A 25326-nucleotide genomic window follows, 5' to 3' on the forward strand; every position below is an offset into this window, starting at 1 on the left:
TACTTATGGCAAAGTTAACAAGACAAAAGGAATTGCTTGTAGAAAGGAAAACACTGTAGCCTTGGGGAATTACAGCTTTTGTGATATGCATTTTGATTCATGTTCCTAAAAGGTCTTTGACTATTTCCTTTCAATGTATGGTTGTGAAAGCTTCATTGCATTACAGTAATTACATTCCCGGAAGGAGTTTAAATGTAGAAATTAATCTGTTCACTGCATCCACCGGACACTGAAAGAATGTGAACTAACTCATGAAAGTTGAGTGCAACATAGGGTTCATGCTTTTGGGCTTTTGTTTTCAGTTGGCTCAAGACTGGCTTCTAGAGGCTTTGTCCACAGGGCTGCCGGGCAGTCTTGCTCCAGAAATGCCTGTCCCTGGGAGGCACATGTGCCACCACTGGGGAGGTTGCTGCAGAACCAAGGACTGGCTGTTGCTGTGAAGCTTTAGTTGCAAACAGTATTGACAACAAGCAAAATTTTCATTTCAGCTTTTAATTGACTGTCATAAGTAAATTCTTGGTACATAAGACTTTTCTTTATACTCTTTTTATGTGCATATTTGTCAGATTTTTATTTAAATAATTTTATACACAATATTGGAATAATCTGTTACATTAATGCACAGCTTAAAACAGATCTTATTTACACTGATCACAGAAAGACAGAGGAATGAGGACAAATACTTTACATTCACCATCTTTATCAGCATTTTAAGTATAGTTAACCAGCACACATCACACACATCCATATTTATAAGAAATGTATTTGTTTCTAATTACACACATGGGCATGTAGGTGTCTCCCTTTTCAAAAAATTAAAGAAAAATAAAAATTGAAATGCCATTTCCCCCAGATAACCAAAGACTTAAAAACAACAACAACAAAAAAGGTAAATAGACCTGCAGATTGCACAATTAATGGAATTAGGCATGGAAATGTGGTGGCTGTGTTTGGACACTTTTGGTCACTGGGGCACTTTGGAGAGTATTTTTACTAGTGGCAAGTTTTGAAGTCCTATGAAAACTTATTCCTGAAAACTGCAATGTGATCTTTTGCTTTGGAAGTAGACCTACTGGATGCTAATACATTTAGTTTAATGTTAAGTCATCTAACAACACAAAATTGCAGCCAAAAGATGCTCTGGATTTTTTTGGTTTTTTTAGACTATAAATTAAAAACACATGACTTCCTTTTATGAGATTAAGGCAGCAATGGAGAATATTGTGCTACAATGTGCATTAGCTGTAGATAACGTTCTATTCTCCTTTATCACATTTTTACGTTTATAATCAAAGGCCAACATATTATTGAACTAGACTGGCTGACTACAAAATATTATAATGGAGAAATAGGTCTTGTGTGATAACCTTGTTACATCAAAGTTGAATTTCTCGCCTTACAATATACATTTATATTCTATGAAAATTAAAAAAACTGGTAAAAATATTAAAATATTTCCTATACAGAGGTGCCCTTATCTAAGGTAAAGTCTAGTTGCTGCTATAAAAAGGCATTAAAAATTAAGTAGTTAAGTAAAACACTGGTGTAAACCAAGTATATGCTCACTCTAAAGCTTTTATTTGTAAGGCAAATCTTCATCAGACCTATTAGAAGTTATTTTTAAAATGTACTATTTGGAGATTCTCCCTTTGTCACTGATATTAGCCATAGCAGACAAAACCTAAGTCTTGTGGAGAAATTCAGTGTGCAACATAAACTACAAATGCAAGTCACCTGCAAGTTTGAGGCCTCTTAGCAGTGACTGAGAAACAACATGACACCTTTAAAAGAGAGCCAGCTTAAGGCTTAGTAATTTTCTTAGTTCACTGAATTTATTCTGTTCACTTGTTAAAGAAATTAAGCAACTTTTGCTTAGTATGGCAGCTAAAGGAAAGGAGGAAAGCAAAGGACACAGGTGGCCCAGTCTTGCCATCAATGCTTAGGCAAAAAAGGCCCACAGCTCTCAAAATGAGAGAACTACCAGCAGTAATGGTTAATTTGCATGAAGGCTGCACTGCTGGACTTAAGCCTCTCGGTTTCTCCCCTTCTTGCCTCCATCCCAACTATATGCATCTAGACATCTATGTGTTCTTCTGAGGAGGACTTGAACTGAATAAAATCGTGATACCTGTGTTACTTACAGTCTTCTGGCTGTCTTCTGTTTCTCTGTGGGCTTCTGCTAGGTTGGTCATACAGTGATTGCAATTTGTCTAAACATACTCTGTTTTTAAATGGTGAAAGAACACCAATCAAATTCTGTACTTAAAAGCAGCTATATTACACTGTTGTGTTTTTCTGCTGGTTGAAATGTCTTTATTGGCCATCTAGTTCTCTATAGTAGAGAATGCATCTAAATTCAGTCTCAGGCAGGGAGCAGCACCACTGTACAAATTAATTATCAGCTGAGGATCTTGGTCCTATGTTGATTTAATTTTTATTAGGAAAAATGTGCAAAAATCTGTATTTTTTGGCCTAGGAGAAGTTTCTCTGTGTGTGGCATGGCTTTCAAGTCTTGTCATTCCCCAGCTAAGCTTAAGCAGGCAAAACCAAGTACTTGCTCATCTAGTCACAGCTAAGGAACACATGCATGCCTTGTTGGTCAGTCTGAGTGGTCTTGGCTGATCGTCAGCAAAAACTCTCCTTTGAGAATATGGATTAGAGGGGAGCAAGTGCTTGGTGAAATGTTCCAGTTAAAGTCTGAGTTACAACAGACTGAAATGGTTGAACAAGCCAGAAACACTCAAACATGGATGTTTGAGATACAACTGTTCCCTGTATATGATCCTCTCTGAAACTCTGTGATGCAAGGTCACAGGTGTAACAGGGCTTAACTGAAGGCTTAACATCTGTAAATTAAGTTCTAAACTTTTTTTCAGACTGTTTTGCAGTATCCTGTACTAGTGTACCTTTTTCCTAAAGGAAGACAGAATGTGGCTTTCTCAAGTACCAGCTAGTACTAGTTTACTAAATGAAGATCTGTAATAATTCAGGTATCCAAGTAGCTCACAGATTCCGTCCTGTATGGTGATTTCTGGCCAGCTTTGCTTAAAATAGTCCATATTCTACTTTCAGCTTGTATATTGAGACGAACCAAGTAAGGTCGCTTCAAGGTCCTGTTTCTGACTTTATTATAAACACTTTAGCTTCATGTTCTAGTAACTTGACTTTCCACTAATTCACTAGGTCAGCCCATAGTCACTAACAGGAACGTGGGTATGAGTCAGAGGAAGGTAGACTGAAAAAGTGTTTTCCTTTGGAGGAGACTTTCTGGAGGTGTTTCCAGAAGATCTTGTCTCCCTGTACTACAACCAATGCTTCAAACTTGTTCAAGGGTCTAATCTGAAACATCATGTTGGCCTTTAAGGAGATGGCGTTCTTGCACATAAGCTAATTGATGGACTATAAATATGTATTCTTAGCCTTGAGAAAATAAGCGGTACTAGAACATACATATCCTATTTTACTGCTCCAAGAGGCTCGGAGTGCACACATAATTTCTGCAGGCACATTATACACTGTCATTTGTTGAGCGTGATAACTGTCTTATGTCCGAGTCCTTCAGGCACATTTTAAAGTGTTTCAATGGGGCACTGCAAGTAGAATATTTTTAAGTCTCATGTCTTTTTGAAATTGCTGATCTACGGTTTAAATTTGGTTCTTAGAAAAGAAATTCTTAAAAGTTTGCCAATGCTTTGTGAAACTTAGTGAATCAGTCCAGGATATGAATGAAAACTATCTACTCCCATAAAAGCAAGCATCTGCTAATTAGTGCCATATGAATTGGAAGAACTGCGAAAGAGACATTAAAAGCAAAAGAACTTTCTACGTGGCCTCCTACAACCTAATAGTACAAAATAAACTTAATTCATGTCAAAACAATAGTGTAAGAAGTGGATGTATATACAAAATGTTTGGGCTTGACCTTCTTAAATAATAGCATTTAAATGGTATTTTGCTGAGAAGAAATAACCAATTATATGGAATTTCCTCTGGGAAAATTACATACAACATATATTGCACGTGCAGTTAGGGAACATGTACAATAGTAACAGCCAAGTATTTCTCCTACATTCTATATTTAAAATATAATGTTTGATCCTGGATTTCCTGCAAGATCCTTCACTATGGTAAGATGTCTTTCAAGTCTTGCCAGGGTATATGCGTTAGGACATGACAGAACACAAGAAGGACTGACAAAAAAGATATGGTTCGAACAGGGGCTGAACACTGAATAGCACTAGTGGCTTTTGGACTATTGCCTATGCAAGACTGACTGTTTCTACCAGAAATCTAAATCTCTAGAGTTTTAGTAATGTAGTTCTAGAACAGTACCAAGTATATGAAGAATTACCCTGCTGAATGACAGCAAGAGTACAAAGAAAATGGAAGGTCTCTTTCCTTGGTGCTAACTAAATTTCTGTGGCTTAATGAAACAACGTGGATCACAGGCAGGTATTTTTCACTGACAGGAAGGAAGGTCAGAAGGGAGATGCTAATGTATGACAGCTGCTTCGTTTATCAAATTTAAAAAAAGGCTTTCAAGAAAATATTTTCTAAACTGTCAAATGAGCTATTTAATTGCTTCACTCAGTTCTTCCTACTGGCTTGTTACCAAAACAGCCAGCATATTTAGCAAGCAGATGATAACTGCATCTTGAATAAGCTTGTATCAAAACTCTTCTTCTTTTGCAAGTGGGCTGCCTACTCCCTCAGCATCTACTTGCTGTCCTACAGGGATATCTGGGAGAGCACCTGTCCCCAGAGCAGGTCTGTTCCCACAGTAGGCATAGCTGAGGGAAAAAGTGAGCTGCTTGGCTGAAAATTCAAGACTGAGTTAGAGGAAGACTTGTGGTTAAACCAGATGGGTTGTAAGGACTTGACTGTGTGATTGATTTATTTTTTTTTTTTACTTTTTTTTTTTTTAACTACAAGTGGTTGAACTGAAGGGAGGTAAGTATCTTAGTGGCATTTGATATTTTCCATGTTGAAAACCCATTAGGCAGCTCAAAGCAGGTGCCTAAGAGGAGCTGGGTGCCAGAATTGTGGGTTCTTATTGAAATGTCTGTACCATATCTCTGGGTCGAGGGAAAGAATATAACCTGGTCTTCACAAATGGGTGCTAGTTTGTGTCTAAGGGCATCATTTATTGTCTAAGAGGCATGAGGTAGTTGAGCATCTTATTCTGTGGAGAACTGAAGACGTTGTTCTTCATGTCTGGGACAGAAGTTGTTTTATTTTTGGGGAGACTTCCTTTGGGCAACATCTTGAACTTAAAGCCTAGCTGTGCAGGCATGCAATGTGTATTATTTTTCTTTTTCATTTGGGCTATTCTTGGTAATAAGATTCCCACTTTCTCTGATTTGCCTATTGTCTTCTGTATAGGTTGCAAGTACTTTGTCTATAAAACCTCAGAACAAGATGACAATAGTGCAGTGGAGTCCTGAGCTATAAATACTACACTAAACCTAAGAAATTGTACACCAATAGAAATAAAGATAATGTAGTAGGTAATTGCCTTGGGAGTTAGTATTAAAAGTACAATCAAAGCCTAACGTGCTGGGTAAAGCTAATTTCACTCCCATGTTAAGATAGCTTTGCTCCTATTTCAGAGCAGAGTGGTTATGAAATGTGGGTTTTGCCATATGGGGGGTGGTGATGGGGTGTGTCACAAGTGAACGTTGATGCAGGTTGTTAGCATTTCCAGTCACTAGCGAACCAAACAATGTATAATGTGACAAGCTATTAAAGCCCCCAAGAGTTTCAAAACTCGATAATTATATCAACGCTAAGAAGCTTTTGAGCCATGCCAAGCCAGTGACTGAAGCAGCTGTATTATTAAAAAGTAAACTTTCTAACAATGGAAAGATTGTCATGTAGTTTAGGAAACAATAAAGATAGGATTAACTGTGAAGTTGGTGGGATGGCTTTTTTGAAGCCCTCAACATATCGTCACTCTTTGGCCCCTTGTGTAACTACAGAACTAGAGCTGCAACATTTAAAACTCCTTTATTATTGAAATATATTTAGTAACAGGACTTAAAGAGCTGTTGGCCATCAGCTGGGCCAGAAAACATGACTTCCTTTATAATTAGAAGAAAGTATCCGTTTGGTTTAAAACCCTGTTTAAATAAAACTGCTATTTGACCCAGAGACTCTTGAAACATTCTGAAGTATTGATTATGTTGGAGGAAAAAGATAAATAAGGAGAGAAATTTTCCTTCCATTATTTTCAACAGAAATCAATGTTAAATGGAAAAGGCCAAAATCACTTCGGACTTCTAAATTGGGCTATTTTAAAAAAGGAAAGAAAACCCTCAACAAAAATTGTACTATAAATAAAAAAGCCCCATCCTTTTAAATGGTCGTTTTAAAAAGAGGAAGCACTACACAGATTTAAAAGACAAGCTGAATTGAACGTATAAAGGCAAAAGAAATTCAGAGGTAAGGTCCAGAGGTAAACTCTGGGCTGGATTCAGCTGAGAAGCTACTGCCTCTAAAAATTACTATAGATTTAGTGATAAATAAGTACAAGAAATAACTCAAAGCTACTGAATCTAGTGATCACTGGGAAGATACTACAGTGATAAGTGACCACAGAATAATAACAGCACCTAAATGCAGAGTTTGTTCTGTATCTTCTACCTTGCATAATGCTACCAGAGAGAAGAGTTGGAATAGGCTGAGAGAGCTAAGTATGCCTAAAATATCCTTCTAAATTATTCAACAAAATCTTACTATGGTTTGGTAGGTGAATCCAGGTTAGATTATCATAAAAGCATGTTCACAGCAGGAGAATAAAGCCAAAGTTTGGTGTTTCGGTGCCTCTGGGTAGATTATGTAATTCTAAAAATCACTCTTCCTGTGTGTCTTAAATTCTTTATTTGGAACAAAATCTAACAAAAAGATGAAAGTCTGTCTATTTGCATGTAACTTTCATACTTAGCTGAAAAAGTCTGTGGAGTATGGATCATATGATAAAGCCATTTTAGTTGCTGATACAAGGGAATATATTTTTCATTGAGTACGCTGTGGTATTAAACCGTGTTCTGTATTTAGCTGTAACAGGAATTCTGTTCCTGCTGCTCTTCAGCTTTTATAATTAATCTGGACAGAAAATGGCATGGACATCTACAGACAGCAAAGACAGCAATCTTCTTCACCAAGAGAAGAAACTAATAACAAACCACTGAAAATGAAGCACTTGAGTCTTCACTTCAGAAGGATGCAAACTTATATCCCAAAGGATAGTATGGCAAGAAAGCTAATGGCATTAGTACATAGTTAAAGTTGCTCTTTCCTCATAATCGAGATGTGTTCTCTCCTTAGATCTAAAAATGGTCAGGTGTTGTTGGTTTAAAATAGGTCATGGCATGAATATCTGAAGTAATTATTACTGTCAGAAAAGTTTAATTCACTTCTTCACGATAAAAGAGCATTTAACTTATGTTGATTGCTTTTTTTTTTTTCCTCTGCTCCCCCCTCCTCCACTTCTGCCAATAGCAAAACTCACAAGTTTTGGTCATGTAGGGATCTCATGGCACCAAAGGATATAAGAAAAATTAAACGGAGTCTTTAAAGATCGTTTGAAGCCAAGTAATAGAAGGGAGGCATTGAGAACAGAGAGCAGATGTCTTCCCTCAAAGAGTCAGTAGGTAAGCTCTGAGCCAGCCTGGTCCAAGCATAATTGAGGGAGCTTTGAACTTGACTTTTCTGTATTCCCAGTTTAGCTTAACATATTGGCTTTTCCCTCAACCTGTTGGTTGTCATATAGTTAGCCAGTGTTGAAGCTGTAAGAGAACAGAATTAGTTGTTTAATAACATTATTGATTTAAATGATGATAGTGAGAGATGTTTTAAATACATTAGTTGACAAATATGAAATTACAAAGAGGTTTCAAAATAACGGATAGATTATAACTAAATTTCTGTGGATTCCCGTTTGTAGTGAGAAATGTGCTCTATAAAAAGGCTATTTAGTCAGCTCTCAGTTCGGTCTTAAAATTCACAGCTGTCAAACATATATGAAACGAAAGTTGTACTTGTTTGGCTGTGGTACTCGGTGTTCTGTTTACAAACTTAAACATCATGAACAATGTACTAACTATGCTTTAGCAATAACAATGCTATTCCTCACTGTTCATTGAAGATAGCCACAAATAATTATGCTCTAGTATTTAACATGTTTGAGGTATCATTAGGAATTTACTTCTGAGTGCAGTCTTTTCTAATTTAAATGAAATTCATTTGCTTCCTCTTTGCTCCTATAGGTTTGGGTTCAGAAGACTAGTACTTTGTAGGAATGGCTGTTTGTAGCCCATCAGCACAGGAACACCTGCCTCTGGAAAAATCAAGTTATTACTTACAGCTGGAACATAAGTCATCAGACAACTGGGAGCAGGAATGGGGGAAAGAGAAGGCAGGAAGAGGTGCTGTGCTACTAGATATTCTCTTGGCCACATCAAATAAATTGTGGTCACAAAACAGGAAGCCTTTTCTTTGTGCTTTCATTCTGCATCCCATAAATCTACACTTGCATTATTTCCTTTAAAATTCAAAATTATACTTCAAACAGTGTTTTTCTCACTATTTTTCTGAGTAAGCAAAAGGATTTCTTTTTTCAATACCAACATACAAACCACCACTATAAAATCTGGGTCATGTTTTGAGGTGGTGTGCATAATTCTAGTTGCTTTCAACTTTGAAAACAGAAAGTGGTCCAGCATGAATGCTGATAAGTGTAACAAGCTTCATATTTGCATCCTTTTTATCTGCTATAAAAAGGACTTTGTTTCAATAAGCTCATTTTATTTGCTAAAAGAAACCAGTATTTGGAAACCTATAACGTATTTTTCATGGCTGCTTAAGAAGTCTCCAGCAGTGTTTTCAATCAACTGTAGGCCTGTGGGGAAAGCCTATTCCACATAACCTAGCACATTATTTCATCACAGCTATTATGTTTAAGCTCTGACACTGGATATTTCTTTTGCTGTTTACTGTGTGTTGTGGTACATAATTTGAGTTTAGGAAGCATGACTTCAGATTGCTATGCAGTAACTGAGGGAGAGGCTACGAGTTGTTCAAATGCACATGATAGTTTGGAAATACCTTCATCTTTTGGTGAGAGCTCACTGTATTCAGGTACAACCTAAAATACTGGATTCAAGTGATCTGTAAAATTGTGGGTTCTGCTTAGTCGAGGAAGGAGAGTGTCAAAAGCCTTCCAAGAGAGTTGATGAGTATGGTACTGAGCCTCCTGCGTCTTTTCATGCTAGCAGAAAAACAGAATCACAGACCTCCAAAGGTATCCGCTAAGGGGGAGATTGATGCAAACCTGTAGTTGTTGCTAGAGACAGGAGAGGGTTGGTATCAGGAGAAGGAAGCATGGTGAAAGGAGTACAAACCTTAAATTGCCTGACATTTCCTTGGGCCACGAGTTGGTGCTCATTCTCAGGTGTGATGCAGTAGGCTAGTCTCTAAACCAGACGGGAAGAAGAGGAAAAAGTCAGCCATATGAAGTGGGATTATGTCTGTAATCCCCAATCTATAATGAGGAAGTAGCATGAACTTTATTTAAAACAGTAACTTAAATCTTTAATATCACTGCATCATGTGCCTTAACTTAGCCACTGAGAGAACAAGCTTATTATAAGCCCCTTGATATTAGCCTTTAATATAAGAAGCAACAGTAGAAAGTTTATGCAAATACTAAGTCCAAACATTTAGCAAGTGCATATGGAAAAGAACACCAGGAACAAGTTGCTGTCACAGGCTTTACATCCCCTAAATTCACACTTTTCTGTTAGTGCTGTAATGAGGTTGACTAGTCCCAGTGGGAGAGGAAGGAGGTACTGACTATTTCCCACCTCATCTCCTTTGTCTGCCCTGTGCTCTGCCATTTGGAATCTCATGTAGATTTTGGTTTATCTTGAACTTTCAAGCAACTTAAGGAGTTTCCATTAGACTAAGAGTATATCTTTCCCCATACTTTTAAGAGCCACGTTTTAGGGCATCGTATTTTATGGGTAGTTATTTGGATGTAATATACTAGCCTTTTGCTATTTGTCTTACGGGGAGACTGAAGAGTTGCCGTCTATCAGAGCTGTAAAAGACAAACCAGAACTTGCTAACTCTACAAAATGAATGAGCAAATGTGTTTTTGGCCCAAGGTTTCTGCATTCCAATATAAGTAAACTTGTGCAAGCTGGCAAAAGCCTGTTGGGCCACTACAAATTATTTTTGGACACTTAGATGCTACTAGAAAATGGGTTTGTAAACCCCCAGGAATGGAACAAAACAAAGAGTTTATAGAATTGCTGGAAATGAGAGCTAGAAATTGTGTGCAACGTTGAGGTGTTGGAGCTGATGAAAACAGGGCTGGTGAAGAGGTTTCTTGTCACCCACTTTGGGGTGCCTTTTTGAGGTGAACATTAAGTGAGGTGACACTAATGTTTCAGGAACAAGACATTTATCCCTTTGGGCCTGCTAGGTCGACGTGAAGGGGATGCCTATCTAGGTAAAGGGTGAGATCCTACTTTCTGCTTAATTCTCTGGGTGGTGGTTCAATGATTGGCCTAAGAGTGTCAGTATCTTGCTACACCATTGTGTAACTCTAGCTGTAGGAAAGGAGACCAATAGAGATAGGTATGAAACAGAGTCTAGATGAGGTTATAAAATTATGACATGCGACAGGACAAAAACTGATGATATAGAGTGGTGAGGAGTCCTACTTCTGAGCAGCATTAGAAGTTTTAAGACTATAGATAATTTACTACAACAGTTGTGGTAAAACTAATAAGATGGTAAAATTAACATGGTCAGTGAACTTTAATCCTGTGCCATTTTGAACTGATAAATAAAGAAGAGTATAGGGGGGTGAACTCTAAGGAAATATAGCTGTGTTTTCCCATAGAAACAGGTACTTTTAAATAGAACTAACATATTAATATTACAGATAAAGATATAAATGAAGTTAAACGAACACTATTAAGGTTGCAGCGTTAAACTTCTTGCTGTTAGGCAAATTGTTAGAATGTGGTAACAAATTGTTTCTCCCTCAGTTTCTGCTTTATTCAGTGCACAGACTAGGCGTATTATGCCTGAAGTGGGTTTATGTAGTGTAAGATGCTGTTGTCTAGTACCCCGGTTCTCTTACCGAAGTAAGTAGTTAGCAACAGTCTTTATGAGACTATAAGCGGTGCCTATATTAGAATTGTTTCTTGATTTCCAGATCTACTTCAGCGCCTTGGTCTACTTTGAATATTAAGTTTCTTCAAGTATTCTGGTATTAGTGATAACATGACAGAAAGATCTGTATTAATTCTAGCCTTGTCAGAATGTTGAAATAATTCCAGTAATTAGAGGACATGGATACATATTTGACAGAGAAAATCAAATACGAAGTGGCTGCTGTTAAAGAGGGAATACTGGGCTAAATGGATCTATTGCTGTGACCCAGTAAAGTATTTCTTCTGTCCTTTCTGGATGCTCATTAAATGAACAAAGGCTGTCCTGAACACAGGGCTGGTTCGTGGTCGCATCTCACCCTCCCAGGTGTGAATGTGTGTTTAGAGACTCTTACAATGCTAAAACAGGAGAAGTCTGAGTTAACTTTGTGCATACAACAGTTTACAACACTCCATTATAGAGTGATAAAGCATACCTTGGACTGAACTCTGTTAAGGTAGAGCTGTGTGAAGACCGTACCTCATAGCTGAAGATATGAAGATACCATCATTTGTATATTTTTTTGTTAACGAGGAAAAATTAATCTCATCAATCGGATTAATTACATGCATCAAAAATAATTTTTCAGAATTATTACGGTGCTTTCTGGAAAGCTCATTTCTATCTAGAAACTCAAACAGTATGCAGTAGTCTTACCTCAAAACTCCAGTCTATCTGACGGTTGGATCCAAAAGGTCATTCATAAGTAATAAGTTTCAGGAGTAAGAGAAACAAACTGCCAACTTAGATCCAGCCATTTCATTTCATAGCAACATTTCATGACATTTTTTTAGCATTCCACTTACTTCTTTAAAGGTCCCACGCACATTCATAAATTTATAGATAATATAGGCAGGCACAAGTATCATTGAAGATAATGCTATTCCCCAGCCAATGCGATTTGCCCAGAGAGGGAAGGTGTAGTCATCGTAGGTCAGAGGTTTGAAATTTATTATGCTGACTATCACGACAAACTAGGGAAGAAGAATAAAATGAACTACAGTTTTGAGATGAAGAAACAATTTCATGTGTTTTATTAGGCAGCCACGCTAAGGTATATTTCAACGTGGCTTTACCATTTACCTTCATCCTATTTACTTTGTGCCTCTTACTGCTTAAACTGCTGAAGTTCTCGATGCATTTACTAGTATTAACAGTTCATTTTAGATTATTTGATATTTTGGTGGGAAGATCAGGTGGTTGTCTGCTACTGCCTCGTTTAAACTAATGTTACAGATATAAAAAAGGGATTCTGTAGTCAAGAAAAAACCTCTGCAGGATCTATTGCTTTTCCCTTCTTTGTTTCCCAGAGGCATTAGGCTTCATTTAGAAGTTTCGTGCCCATTTTTCAATGAGAGGCATGATGCCAACTCCAGCACGCTGCATTTACTGGGGAAAGGTGAAGCAGCCTTAAGGCCTGGAAAACAAAGTTGTTCTGTTTTTGTTTTGTTTTTTTCCTGCTGGTGTTGCCCTGTCCAGTACGAGATGCAGAAAAGAAAGAGTGGGGCACCACCCCATTTCCCTCCTGTTAAATCCATGTAGGTTGTATAATATGCAGAGTTCCTTGATTTGGTTCCCTGGGCCTATACATTCTGCTCCACATAGCAATTTCAAATTGGAGTATTTTGAGCCTAGGGTTTCAGAGCCTATACAAGGAGAGTAATGGTGTGGGTTAGAGGAAGCTGATAGTGTGAAATCCGGTTAGAAAAATATTAATTCCATTTTGAGATTTTTCTTGGGATGATGTGCGTAGCTGCAGACAGTATGGAGAAGAAGCTTCAAGGAGATATTTCCTAATACCAGGTACCTGACCAACCCCAAATTACCTTTATCTTGTAGAGAATTTATTGTTAGGAACTGCTGTAATACAATACCTGTCCCAAACAGGGGACACCTTGCGCTAAGCACGCGTGGGATTGTTAGAGCGAGAATTATACTGAAGTGTGACAACTGTATAGCCTTTTCCAAATTATCCTAAACTATATATATCTCTCAAAGAAATGATATCTGATTTTTTTATTTTATTTGTATTTACTGTGCTTGTGGTTTCAGTCTCTTCTGGTGAGGCAGCTTCGTACAGGTGGTATAAAAACTATGTTTTTTAGATCACTGACCAAATTCCTAAATTTATAGTTTTAAATTACGTAGCTGGACTACCTTTTTTCATGCTAGTGACCATCTTTACAGTTTTCACTTAGAAATTACCTGCTTTATTTAATGTAATTCGCTTTATTTCCTTAATGTACTGAATAATAAACCCAAAAGATAGGCTGTAAGAAGGTAAATTATATTTAATTTCCCCTATAAATCAAGATTGTAATGTCCGTATTGCCTTTTAGAAAATTGAGAAAATGTACAGCTATAACAAAACTGCCCGGTCACAATGGGTTTCAAAACATACTGGTTCCCAGTAATTACGTTGATATGATCTAAATTTAGTTCCAGCTGGGAAAAAAAAGTCTTTGCATTGTGATGGCTTAAAAATGTATTACCTACAGATTCATTTTGACCCTCATGTTTATAGGCTTCAGTAGGAAGGCATTGGGGCAATTTTCATGAAGAAATCTTAAGTCACTTGAAGGTTAGACTGACAGTCACTTCAGCTTTCTCTAGCTTGCTTGCTAGAACTCTGCTCTTTGTAAAATTTAAATTTTCAACAATCTCCTAATGCGCAAAACCTCATGATCCTTGGTGCAGCATTTTTCCATTCTATTTGAGTCAGGCTGTTTGAAGTGCTGCAGGGTATAGTTTCATACAAGCTTCTTTATAGAACAGTGTTTAAAAGGATTATTAATACATGCTTGGTAGGTGCTTACTGATGAATTGAGGCCAGAAGCTTTTATATATTAAAAAAAAAAAAATCAAAACAAAACCAAGTGGACCTGAAGGCTGTCATAAAAGCCTACCCAGTGTGTCTTTGGAATACCCATACTGCTTTAAGGATGCCCAGCTTTAATGCCATTAATAGTCTCCTCAAATCGTAGTGAGGTCAAATTTCCATATTATTCATCCTGACCTTTTGATTTACAAATATGCATAGGAAAAGATCCGAATGTAAGACTGTAGTTTAGTTCTGAATCTTAACCTTTAAACAATGCAACCAAATTCATACTCTGTTTTTTGTTTGGTTTTTTTTTTTCCCCAAATGTAACTACGCACTTGTTTTTCACATCAAGCAGCTTACAAGGTATATTTAACACATCTCTCCAGTGTTTCCCATAGCTAATTACTGGGTGTAGTTGCATATTAGCTATTCTGAGGTGTCATTCCACAATTCGGGGATCTTGGGATCCTCCAATGAAAAATAAATTCTTACTAACACAATCTCTTATCCCTGGTTAGTTTATTTTCCCAACAGAATGAGTTATGTTTAATACGCATGAATGCTGGGGGGACAGGGAGAACACTGCCTAAGTGTTCAGTGTTCCCTAAGAAAAGCTGCTTTCTTTAAATCCCGCTAAGGTGAAGGAACAGGAAATGGCCACAGCCACAATGAGCTTCTCTTTCGCAACTGAAATGTATTATATAAGATATAGCCAATGCCATTGAGGAGAAAAAAGAATTAAATTGGAGTGTCTTCTACTTGCCCTGACAACGTCAGGCATAGCAATGAGTGTCTTGCTCTCGGTACCTATTGTATAGTGTAGGATGCAACATGCTAGCATTCTTTCCATAATGAAATAATTATCAACACTTACCAGTAAAAAAGCAGGGCTAACAAATTTCCAGCACAATCTCCAGTACAGCCCTGGCTTGAAGCCCATCATTTGTTGGATATCTTCGCTGAATCTGTCCACACCTAGAAGGGATGTGAACATCAGACTGGCATAAATCTAAACTGATGCAATGCTGGCATACCCAAAACCATCTGCTTTTTCAGAAAGCAGATGATAATGACTTTCAAATCAGAAGACATGTAATAACACTGATCTCCTTTCAATGACTAGATGTGTCTTTGACATCACTGTATCCAAGACAAATGCCTGTGAGCACTTAAGGTCTGTTGCAAATAGCATCACCATTGAAAAGTTGTGAATGGGACACACATTTTTTTTTTTTAATAGTTGTAGACTACTATGCCGTAATTACTCAATACTATGAGTACACCGAAGCAGAACCTAGACCCTTACTCACACACACTGCTTACTGATAATTAGATAGACTCATATGATTCTTAATTTATCAAAGGATGCTTACTTCTTCCACTTAATGGCATACTTTACTTCTCTTTCAGTGTTTCACTAAGTACCACAGAATGTTTGTTATATCTATGACAAATGTAATTTCATCTTCTATCAGTTTTCCAAGGAACTGGGTAGATGATGCTCCTGTCCAGTGTAAGTAGGTACAAAACTACATTATCTAGAAATGTGTGGCCTTTTTTAGAGTATCCTGTGTGTTTTTGACACTTATAATACCAACTAGAATTTTCTAAAATTGTTACCTCTGTATGCATCTAAATATCTAGTGATGTAGCTCTTGTAGATACCTTAGAAGATATGTGATCTGTTCATGTGACTAAAACCAGAGTAGTCAGAAATTTACTTGCTGCAGTAATTAAGACAGCAGAGGAAAACATGACAAATCATTAAATGAAGACACCGATGAAAGATAAGTCTTGCTAATTGTACCAGGAATATAGAATACATGTTTAGAAACATAGATGGCTTGATTATTATCAAAACTTTGATAGTAACATACAATATTTCTGGATAAGACTTTGTATATTAGTATGCAAGAAGGTAATGTACAAGATTTCCATTGTCAGGAAACACGTGTAACAGTGTTCCATTAAAAATCACTCAAACGTTAGCTACCTGCAGTGGGATTCACTACAGTGCAGAGAAATGGAGGCACCAGAACAAAGTGTTGAGCAGGTGACATGATGTCCAGAGGGGCGAACAACTGCGAATAGCCAGTTCTCAGTCTGTAATATTCCTTGAATCCATCTACTCTGAGATTTTGTACGTGTGTGTTGATACGTGTGTGTATTTAGTACTTATGTCAGTTGAAGCACTAATAGCTATAAAACCAAAGTAAATAGTTGCAGTAGAAATCTCTTCCCCCAGCCAATGCAGAAAGGAAGATCCTCTGACCTTGTTGACTCCCCTTAAGAAGCACTACCTAGACGGGGACTTCAAAATCGGAATAGGTCATGCTGCACAGACCAAGGGGAAAGCAAAAAAATCTGCTGTCCTGGGTTCCTCAGGACATACCGAATTCTGTAACAGCAAATAAATGAGAAATGGCATTTCAGTCAGTGCCTCTTAATTCCTTATGGGTTTTACACATTTAGTGAGTGTTGCAAATTCTGTGTCTGGATGCCTTAGGAAGAACTGCACTACTATAATGTGCTTTCTGTGAGTGGCACTAGCCTCATCTATCTAAACAGTTTGAGTAGTCTACAAGGGTATTAAGCTGGTTTGTGTTTTTTTTTTTTTTGTTTGTGTGTTTGTTTTTTTACTCTAATATTAATTAATATTAATGTAATATTAATTCCTGTTAATTTGCATGCTTTGGACTTCCTGGAAATACTTTAGTCTTCAGTAGGATGTTTTCTATCTTCAGTGTTTATTGAAAGACTTTTTTTGTAGCAAGTAACTTACTGTAAATGCAAATATGCATTTTATAGTGACTGTAAAATTTCCATTTGAATGGTAGCTTCTTCCCAGTTTTTCTTGTTGATTCTATTCTGGTTGGATTTACCAGAATGAGGTATCTTGCAAAAGTTAAATCTAAACCCATGCTACTTTCCACGCTGTATTTTAGAACGGGATATTATTGCTGGTATAAAAATGGAGAAAAAATGTCCTTCTTGGTTTTCTTTTTAAAGAAAACCAACTCTGACTTCAGACTCACAGAGAAGTAGTTCTCTCTAGTGCAATCTGTCATGTCAGACTACTAGTCTGTAATTATTATACTTGATATGTTCAGGAACTTTATTTTAATCCTGAACCCTATTAGGTAAAGCGCAGAAATGCAGCTTTTTGCCATGCATATTTGTTCATTAGAAAGGATGTATAGTTTACCATAATAATTGTTTCTCTTCATGTGGATCAGTTCATTAGGATTTTGTAGGAATGTGTCTGAGAGACAATGGTCACGTGAGCCAGCCTCCCTACTATGAGAGATTAGATTAAGAGCAAAACAGGTGGTAGAAGATGGAATTAGTACATGGGAAAAATGGGAACTGAGAAGGTAGAAAACATGTTGTGCTAATGACTAAGCAATTTACTATGTGAATTCTTGTAACCAACCTGATCTGTGAATGAACTGCATGGACAGCGCGTGAACAGAGACTGTAAGCCAATCATATAGCTGCCGCTAGCGCGTGCTCTTATTGCCTGTCTATATATACTCTGTGAAAACTTGAATAAAGGGAGAGCGATCATACTCGTATTGAGACTCCATCATTACTCCGGGTCCGTCTCCTACTCCAACAGGATTTATTTAATGTAAACAATTAGGACAGCTTGAGTTAGTCCTTCACATGCAGCCAGGGTGTAACGTATTTAGAAGGTCTGGACATTTGAGTGTAAACTTCTTTGATTTCCACCCCCCCCAATATTATGTACAGGTAAAGCAAAGCAGCCAAAAGGAACTGCAAATGCTCTTTAAATTTAATCTAATTCTATTTGCAGTGCCTTCCGTGAACTTTAAAGTGACTGAATTTCAGCTGCTATGAATACCAAGTGAAATTTATCATTGTGCAGAAGGTCAAAGACAAGGACTAGATACCTCAAAAAAATTTTATTCGTAGGTTTCCAGACAGACGTACCCAGAGCTCAAATAGTGCTTTGTGTTCAATTTCTACTGAAAATGGGGGATAAGTAGTCCATGATCTCAGACTGCTTTTTCAACAGCATGGTTTTTCAACACTATATGTCTTCAAATAACTGTTCTAAGAATCAACCCGTGAAGTAGAACATAGCTATAGCTAGAGATGTTGGTACCTATAGGGCTTGGATTTTTCCACTTCTTGAAAGCATTTATACATTTTTTTATTTTTTTTTTTGCGATTCTGTAGGATAAACTGAAACTGTGGGTGACCTGTTTATTTACAGGAAGGAACTGGTGTACCACAACAAAACTCCAGATTACTTGCTGGAGACCTGGTGTTGAATATGGAAATAATCTCCTTGCTTTGCTGGTGAAAAACAAGTAAGAGATGCTTAGAATTTATGATGAGATACTTTGAACCCAAAGAGAATTTCAGTGTAATTTATGAACTTACAAACACTGCAGCTACCTGAGAATGTTTCCACTGTAATAGTTTATTAAATGGGACAGAAAATTTGGCCTATGCTCTCCATACATAACATTGTGTTGTCAAGGGAATTAAATCAATATGCAAAACCGAACAGATTAGGAAGAAAGTGAAAAGTAGATTTGGCTATAACTGCAAGTTACCTTCCTCACATCGGGAGCCATGAAGTGAAGTAACAACAACCATCCCTTTTTGTTCCAAGTCCCCTTTCTAACTCTGGAGCAATACTGATATTTGTTCGTGGTGACCCTCACGTGGTGGCAGTAAGGGAGTAAGCCATACCAGTACCATTCCCAAAGAAGGGCAGTTGGGCTACTGTAAAAGCAATCAGAACAGTAGGAAACATTTCCACACCAAGGCAGTGCAATAAGCTCTCCAGGTTGGTTTGCCCCACTTGTATTTCCATTCTAAGGAAATGTGTGTATTCCTACTTTGTCTCTCATGCCAGGCACACATCCATAGAAAAGCATCTGTGAGCAAAAGATGAGTTCCAGCAGTCAGTACTTCGTTAATTTCTTTCCCTTTTGCAAAATCAGACAGTCAATCTTACATTTGTTTCAAATAAATGCACGTGTTGGTCTGAAAAGTCAGTTTAAGGGATCATTTTTGGAAATGATTTAAGTAAATGAAAGCAATGAAATTACAGATGAGGGTGAGTATCATTGTTAGCTCATACTGAGCTTATTCCAGTCATGCAGGGAGATGTTTGCATTAAAATCTGACTGCGTAGGGGTTTTCCTGTGAGTGAAACTGAAGAGCAGTTTTGTGTCAGTGGGAGAGGTGTCTGGCTTTACTGAGAATATTCATCAGAGGGATGATATCAGGGTTGCACAAGAGGAAAAATGGTACCAAGCTAGCAGTCGTAACTAAAATACAGCTGCATAGTAAATCAAACTAGCTCTCCCTTCTCTTACACATACCAGTGCCCTTTGCAAGAATAAACTTCACAGTAAGTGGCCATAGGTATAATTTGAACTAAATTTCCACCTTTTTTGGTCTGTGCCAAAATGTCAATGCTTGCCTTCAGGCTGGCTTAATATTCAGCTGGGTCATGAAGGCAACTGGGGTCTGTCAGAAAAAAGAGGTAGACAAGACCATGCCAGATTTAATCAGTTTAAATAGCACCCGGGGCTGTAATAAGTTCTTTATAAAGCAACAGGTCACGCCGTGTCGGTAAAAACATCTGACAGCTGCTTAAGACAAATGAGTAGATATTTTCCCAGTTATGTGGAGGCAGGAGGGAGAAAGGAAAGAATGATGAAGGACAGAAGGGGCAACAAACAAAATTTGACTAACCCTGTGGTCTGTGAACCACGTACAAAGCCTAGCTATTGTAAAGTGCAGTAAATCCTATTTTAATAGCAGCAGATAATAACTCGCCCTTACTAACTGAAGAATATTTTTATGCCTCTGCTTCCAAGTTAAGCTATGGCTGTTCTGCGTTTGGCTCTTTTACAGAGATTAAAGACAGTTGTCTGTGAAATCTAGTGCTTCCCCTATTTTAAGGGAGAACATATGACCTGCTAGCTCCATGCTGATGTTGAGTGACAGTACATTAAAGCCAAAAACTATTTCTTTAGTAGATTGAACAGCTTTATGCATGAGTGCCGTTCTTTGACCTCATTCCCTCATCAACAGTTTTTAACTGCAAGCAAGAATTTGTTTGACTAGAATATGGTGGCACAGCATGGATAGATAAATAAGTGACTGAGGGAGGTAAATGGCAGTAAGAATGATAACGTCTAAGAACCTTCTGAATCATGCGTGAACTATAAACACTATTTCTGAATGGAAATGAAGATGACTTTCAGGGGAAGAACAATCTTATTGGGAAATCAGAGCAGCTAGTTCAAGACATACCTCAGTGGGAAGGGGACTTGCAGGCTGCTATGACATTGAAACCACGTAATAATGAAAAAAGTTGCGACTAAGCAGAAAGTATGATGTGAAAATTAATAGGAGATGAGGAAGGAAAAAAAGAGCTCAAAAAACTTGGTTAATCAAAACAGCAAGCAATTTCAGATGTAACTGATAGTTTGGACTGTTGCGGTGAGATGACTTCTGTAAGTCATATATGCAGATGCAGAATCCTATTGGTTTTCTTGGAGAAAATGAGATGGTATTTTTTGTGTCCGTAGAATTTTACTAACCCTGTCTGTGACAAGATAAAGAACTGATAGCATTGTCCCTAGAAGACAGGAAAAATCACTTTCACTGTTTCTTTAGCAAGATATGCCTAATTCAGATTAAATTATGACTTGTTTTGTTCTGCTTGATTTGGTGACTTAAGGGCACTTTAATTTCTGCCCTTCCAGAGGTGGCATCTTTTCCAGTGAGTAAGCTTGAGGCTGTGAATTACCCTACCTTCCTCTGTGATGAGGGAAATTCTGAACTCTGGGTCAGTGCTAGAACATAAAAAGTACTCCTCTAGGTTGGGGGTGTAAGGGAAAACAGAGATGTTTCAAACACTGACTTCAGATATTTAAAAACACCTCACCTATTAAACGCTGAGTTAGGGATGGGGAGAACACTCACAGGTCAGATACTCTCTCATATAATTGGAGGTTTAGCAGGCTATGTATAATCAAATATTCAATTATTTCTACTGTAAGCAATATTCAGTTTCACCTTTTTATTTTGCTTCTTTGAGAGTAGTAGTAGTCAACTTCATCACTTACAGCAGAGGACTTGGTGAAATTAGTCAACGCAGGACACCTCACAAGACAGTGAAATTCCTGTAGGCTAAGGACTGAGCTCAGACTTAGTGTCCTGCTGTGTTGCCAAAGTCAGTGTTGTGGTGGAAAGCATAATTTCAATTTGTTGCGTTTTCCCCAGTTAAGGTTATCCAAGAGCATTCATAGGGATTTAGAGCAGTGATTGTGGCTGTTTGCCATCACTGTGGTCATTTATACAGTGGGAAAGAAAAGAATGTTTTTCTTCTTTCTTGTGAAACTTGTGTATCAAGTGTCTTGCTTTTTATTTATGTTACTTTAGGGAGGAGAAAAATATTAAAGACCAAACAAGGCCAGGAAAGTTATTAAATAAGCTGGGCACATCTTCTGAGACCTGACTTAAATTATGAGCCATGTTTTTTTCAGGGTACTGCAGCAGATCGCTTCACTGTGGTTGGCACACAGTGATTCCAGCCTAGTGCCAGAGATCAACTGAATACTCCTAAAGCCTGCCGTAGTGAGGATAAAGCGAACTACTGCATCTTTTTTGTGGCATAAATTAATGTGAAGAACTAGAAATACTATTATTTCTGGTATCTAGGATGTTTGGTATTCCATACCATACCATGAAATAAATTTTAAACTACTAGTCTTTTACAATTCAGTAGAATATTGTCTCAAACAAAAGGGACTAATGTAGGAATTATTTTAACTCTCTAAAGACAAACTACCTTTACTTGTATTGCATGGGGGGAGCTTGAGGTTGGCCCTGGGGAAATCATGGAAAGGAGGAGCGGGTGAGCATGTATTTAGGCTAACCTACTTGCTTTGAAGCAACTGCGTATAAACCTGCTACTGCAAGTCATCAGCTATGTTAACAGCTGCAAAATACTGGCAAAAGTAGCAACATTCCCATCCCACTTGCAGCCTCCTTCACAAGGCATTTTTGTTTGGCTTTGTGCAGGGTTTCAAAGTTTGGCCTAGTGAATGTCTGCATTCCTGTCACTCTTCATAAATCAGATGAAAATCCCTGTATGAAGCCTGGCTTGTCACAGTTTCATGTGTACAAGGCTGTGGTGTTTTCCCGTAAAACAATGTGAAAGCCTGTCACGAGCACTTGGAATTTTAGAAAAGATTTTGCAGGTGCAAAATGAAGTGCTTACCGTAAAACCAGGAGACGCCAATTGCCTCCATTAGAACAGCAAACAATATCGAAGTCCCAGCTGCAAATGTGTCCAGAAGTGTGAGCACATAAATTCCACCCTAGTGTTGGGCAGTAAAAGGATGTGACAAAACAAAGTTACAAATAGATTCATCTCAGTAGCTTAGTATCTAGTTCCACTTTACTTGAAACGTTATCTTAACCCAAGTATCTTAATGTGGAGCTGATGCTGCACACATGGGTTCACATTTGCATTTAAAACAGTGGAATCAGACTTGCAACTCTTTAAGAGGCTTCCTTTCACCAGTGTCCATGCTGAACTGGGAAACAGAAGCCTCAGCTTAGCATGATTAATGGGTGCTCCTGGCACTCAGTGTGCAGTGGAAGCTGAAGGCACGGGCTGTTCAGGGAAATGCTCAGCAGCTGGTAGGACAGGGCCTGTCTACAGCAGTTAATGAAGACCTTCCTAAATTATTGGCAGGAATGGAGTGCTGTAAGAGTTTCCCCCAGACATTATCACTCAGTTTGTTCCTAAGGCCAATTATTCTGTAGTCCAGTGAATCTGCAGTCTTAGACTGACGTCTCCTTTTCTGAGTCTCTTTTCCAGTGTTTGGGCAACGGGAGCAGTTTCATGTTGAGTCTCTGGTGGTGAGCCCAGCATGGAAGCTGCTTTGCCCTCTGTAGTTTATTTGCTGTGGTATTAGCAAGCCTTTGCTCAGTGGAGAGAGCAACCACATCATCTTGAGTTTGTGACTGAGAACTGTAAATGCATTTACTAAAGTCTTGTTTCCCTGATACTTTTTTTTTTTTAGCTGCAATTTGACTACTTTTGGCCTCATTTTATAACGTGGTATGCATTTGTGTAAATTACTGCTCATTTTATTTAGTTTGGGCTAACAAAGAATGGCAGACCATGGTATGTTTACTTGTTTCAAAATGAACCTGAATACTGTGTTTCAGGACATTCTTTTTCACATGTAAACAATTGAAATGTTTGCAGTTGCAGTAGATTTTTGTTAAATCTTTTTTTACAACCAAATTTAATCTGACTATGCCTGTTCAGTAGGGTAGAAAAAAAGGAATTATTTTCCAAGTTTTTACCAATAGTCTAAATAGCCTTTGTACTATTTAGATCTCTAGCTGATTTTAATCTCTGCAATCAATCAGGTTTTTTTTCTTATAAAAGGATGGTTTTCTGAAACAGCTGTGCATATTTACGAAAATAGAGAGAACAGTACGTAGGCCTTGTCTAGATTTTTAATTCTGTGGGGACTTTTCCGGAAACTGAATGAACTTCGGTTGTTGTGTTAGAACGATGATGTTGCTTATTGAATGACATTTGAGTGTGACCTCTTGTTTTTGTTCTACACCTGCTCTAAATGAACGCCTTTGCTATCAAACTTAGTAAAGTGAGTGACAAATGCAGTTTCGTAAGAAACATGTTTTGAAAATACCTTAAAATGTCAGAGGACAAAATCAAATAGATTAACGTGATGGTATCACAAGTGTTTTTCATTGTATTTTGTGCGCATTAGAAATGTTCTTCTTCAGTTATGTGAAGCAATACATTTGGACAAGTCTTGGCAGTTTTGTGCATTCCAGCTGGTGGGGTGAACTTAAGTCTAAACAGGTGCTGTTATTTGAAAACTAGAGCTAAATTGATATCTTGAACTGCTTTGCTCATTTGAAGGCCGTGGAATTGCACCCATTGGCACCACTGAGTTCCTTCGGATCTTGTACTTCAGGAAACTTTATTCCTGTTGAAACTTTGAATAAGGAAGGAGCATGTTCAATTCTTTAGATAACAATGGAGATAGCATGGTCTTAAAAGGATAGGTGTAAATGATGTATCAATTTTTAGTGTCTCAAATGTTTTCCAGTTTGAGGAAACTAGAGTAAAAATGTTGGGGGTATTCTTTTAGTGTAAAAAGAGCTTTGGTGTTGATACACTTACACCATTTCAGTAATCTTAATTGATCTGTAAACCATTTCTAGGTTTACAGAAATTTAGGAGATTTAGGAGAGAGGTTCAGGATATCTACTATCATGGTTGCTATCTCAGGTTTCACTTGTTTTCTTACACTTTTTGGCATCTTTGCTTACAGGGCTTTTTGGTATTTGTCAAAAAAACTTGAAAGTTCTCTCCAACCTAGAACACTGATTCTCATCCTTTAAATAATTGTCAAAAGCCTGATAAGGCAAATCATTCAGATGATGGTAGTGATAAATACAGGTTACTAGATGTTCAGGATAAGTTATCTATGTGGTTTTTATGGTGTTAAGAGTAACACATAAGATCTAGGTACATGAAGGAACATTAAGAAACACATCAGGGAGAGGAGATGATTATTCTAAACTTCCTTCACAAGAAGTGAGTGCTGCTTATGTGCTTCAAGATGAGAATAGCCAGGTGACTAAAGGTCTGATCACTTGAAATTCTTAGTTCCTCACACAGGTATAAGCACTCAACACAGCTCCATTTAATGAGATTTAAAAAAAAAAAAAGCACACCAAACCAACTAAATCAAACAGTAGGACAGACAGTTCTTTGAAACAGACTTGTAGGTTTGGTTGATAGCTAATGATCTGGCGCAAAAAAGCGGAGAAACTTCATGTAGGTAAGACTAAAAGTAATGTTCTGACCATAAAGTTGTTTAAGAATTAAAATTTATTACAAAAGTAGTCACCTGAGCCCATTCATATTACTATCTGAGGAGGTTAACTATGTTTTTAAGGTAGCTTGTTGATGGAAACTTTTGTTGTACTTACATTGGTGATGCAAAAAAGAGCAAGTAGGAAAGTGCCAAAAGAAACACCAAAGGTGAAGAGCTTTCTGTGCTGCTTCAGGATTTGGAAATCATCTGCCAAGCCAGTGATGACAGCCTCCATTCCACCCATCTGAGGAAGGGAAGGCAAGAATTCTGGTTAAACACTACTGACTGTTCTAAAAACAGATCGACGAATGTAAAGCAACTGGTATAATTAATTCCCAACCACGGTAT

At 37.7% G+C, this 25326-nt stretch overlaps 1 protein-coding gene across 1 annotated transcript in view; it reads right to left on the minus strand.

Moving 5' to 3' along the window:
* Positions 1–7537: 7537 nt before the first annotated feature.
* Positions 7538–25326, minus strand: part of SLC6A2 (solute carrier family 6 member 2) — a 71936-nt gene continuing 54147 nt past the window's right edge. The window contains exons 10-15 of the mRNA XM_063332265.1: positions 25094–25222; positions 22326–22425; positions 14922–15022; positions 12030–12197; positions 9402–9473; positions 7538–7787 (exon numbers count right to left, since the gene is read on the minus strand). Coding sequence (XP_063188335.1) covers positions 7764–7787; positions 9402–9473; positions 12030–12197; positions 14922–15022; positions 22326–22425; positions 25094–25222 — 594 coding nt within the window. The 3' untranslated portion in view covers positions 7538–7763. The remainder of the gene's footprint in view (positions 7788–9401; positions 9474–12029; positions 12198–14921; positions 15023–22325; positions 22426–25093; positions 25223–25326) is intronic.

Source organism: Chroicocephalus ridibundus, chromosome 4 (assembly GCF_963924245.1).
Source record: "Chroicocephalus ridibundus chromosome 4, bChrRid1.1, whole genome shotgun sequence".
NCBI classification, from domain to species: Eukaryota; Metazoa; Chordata; class Aves; order Charadriiformes; family Laridae; genus Chroicocephalus; species Chroicocephalus ridibundus.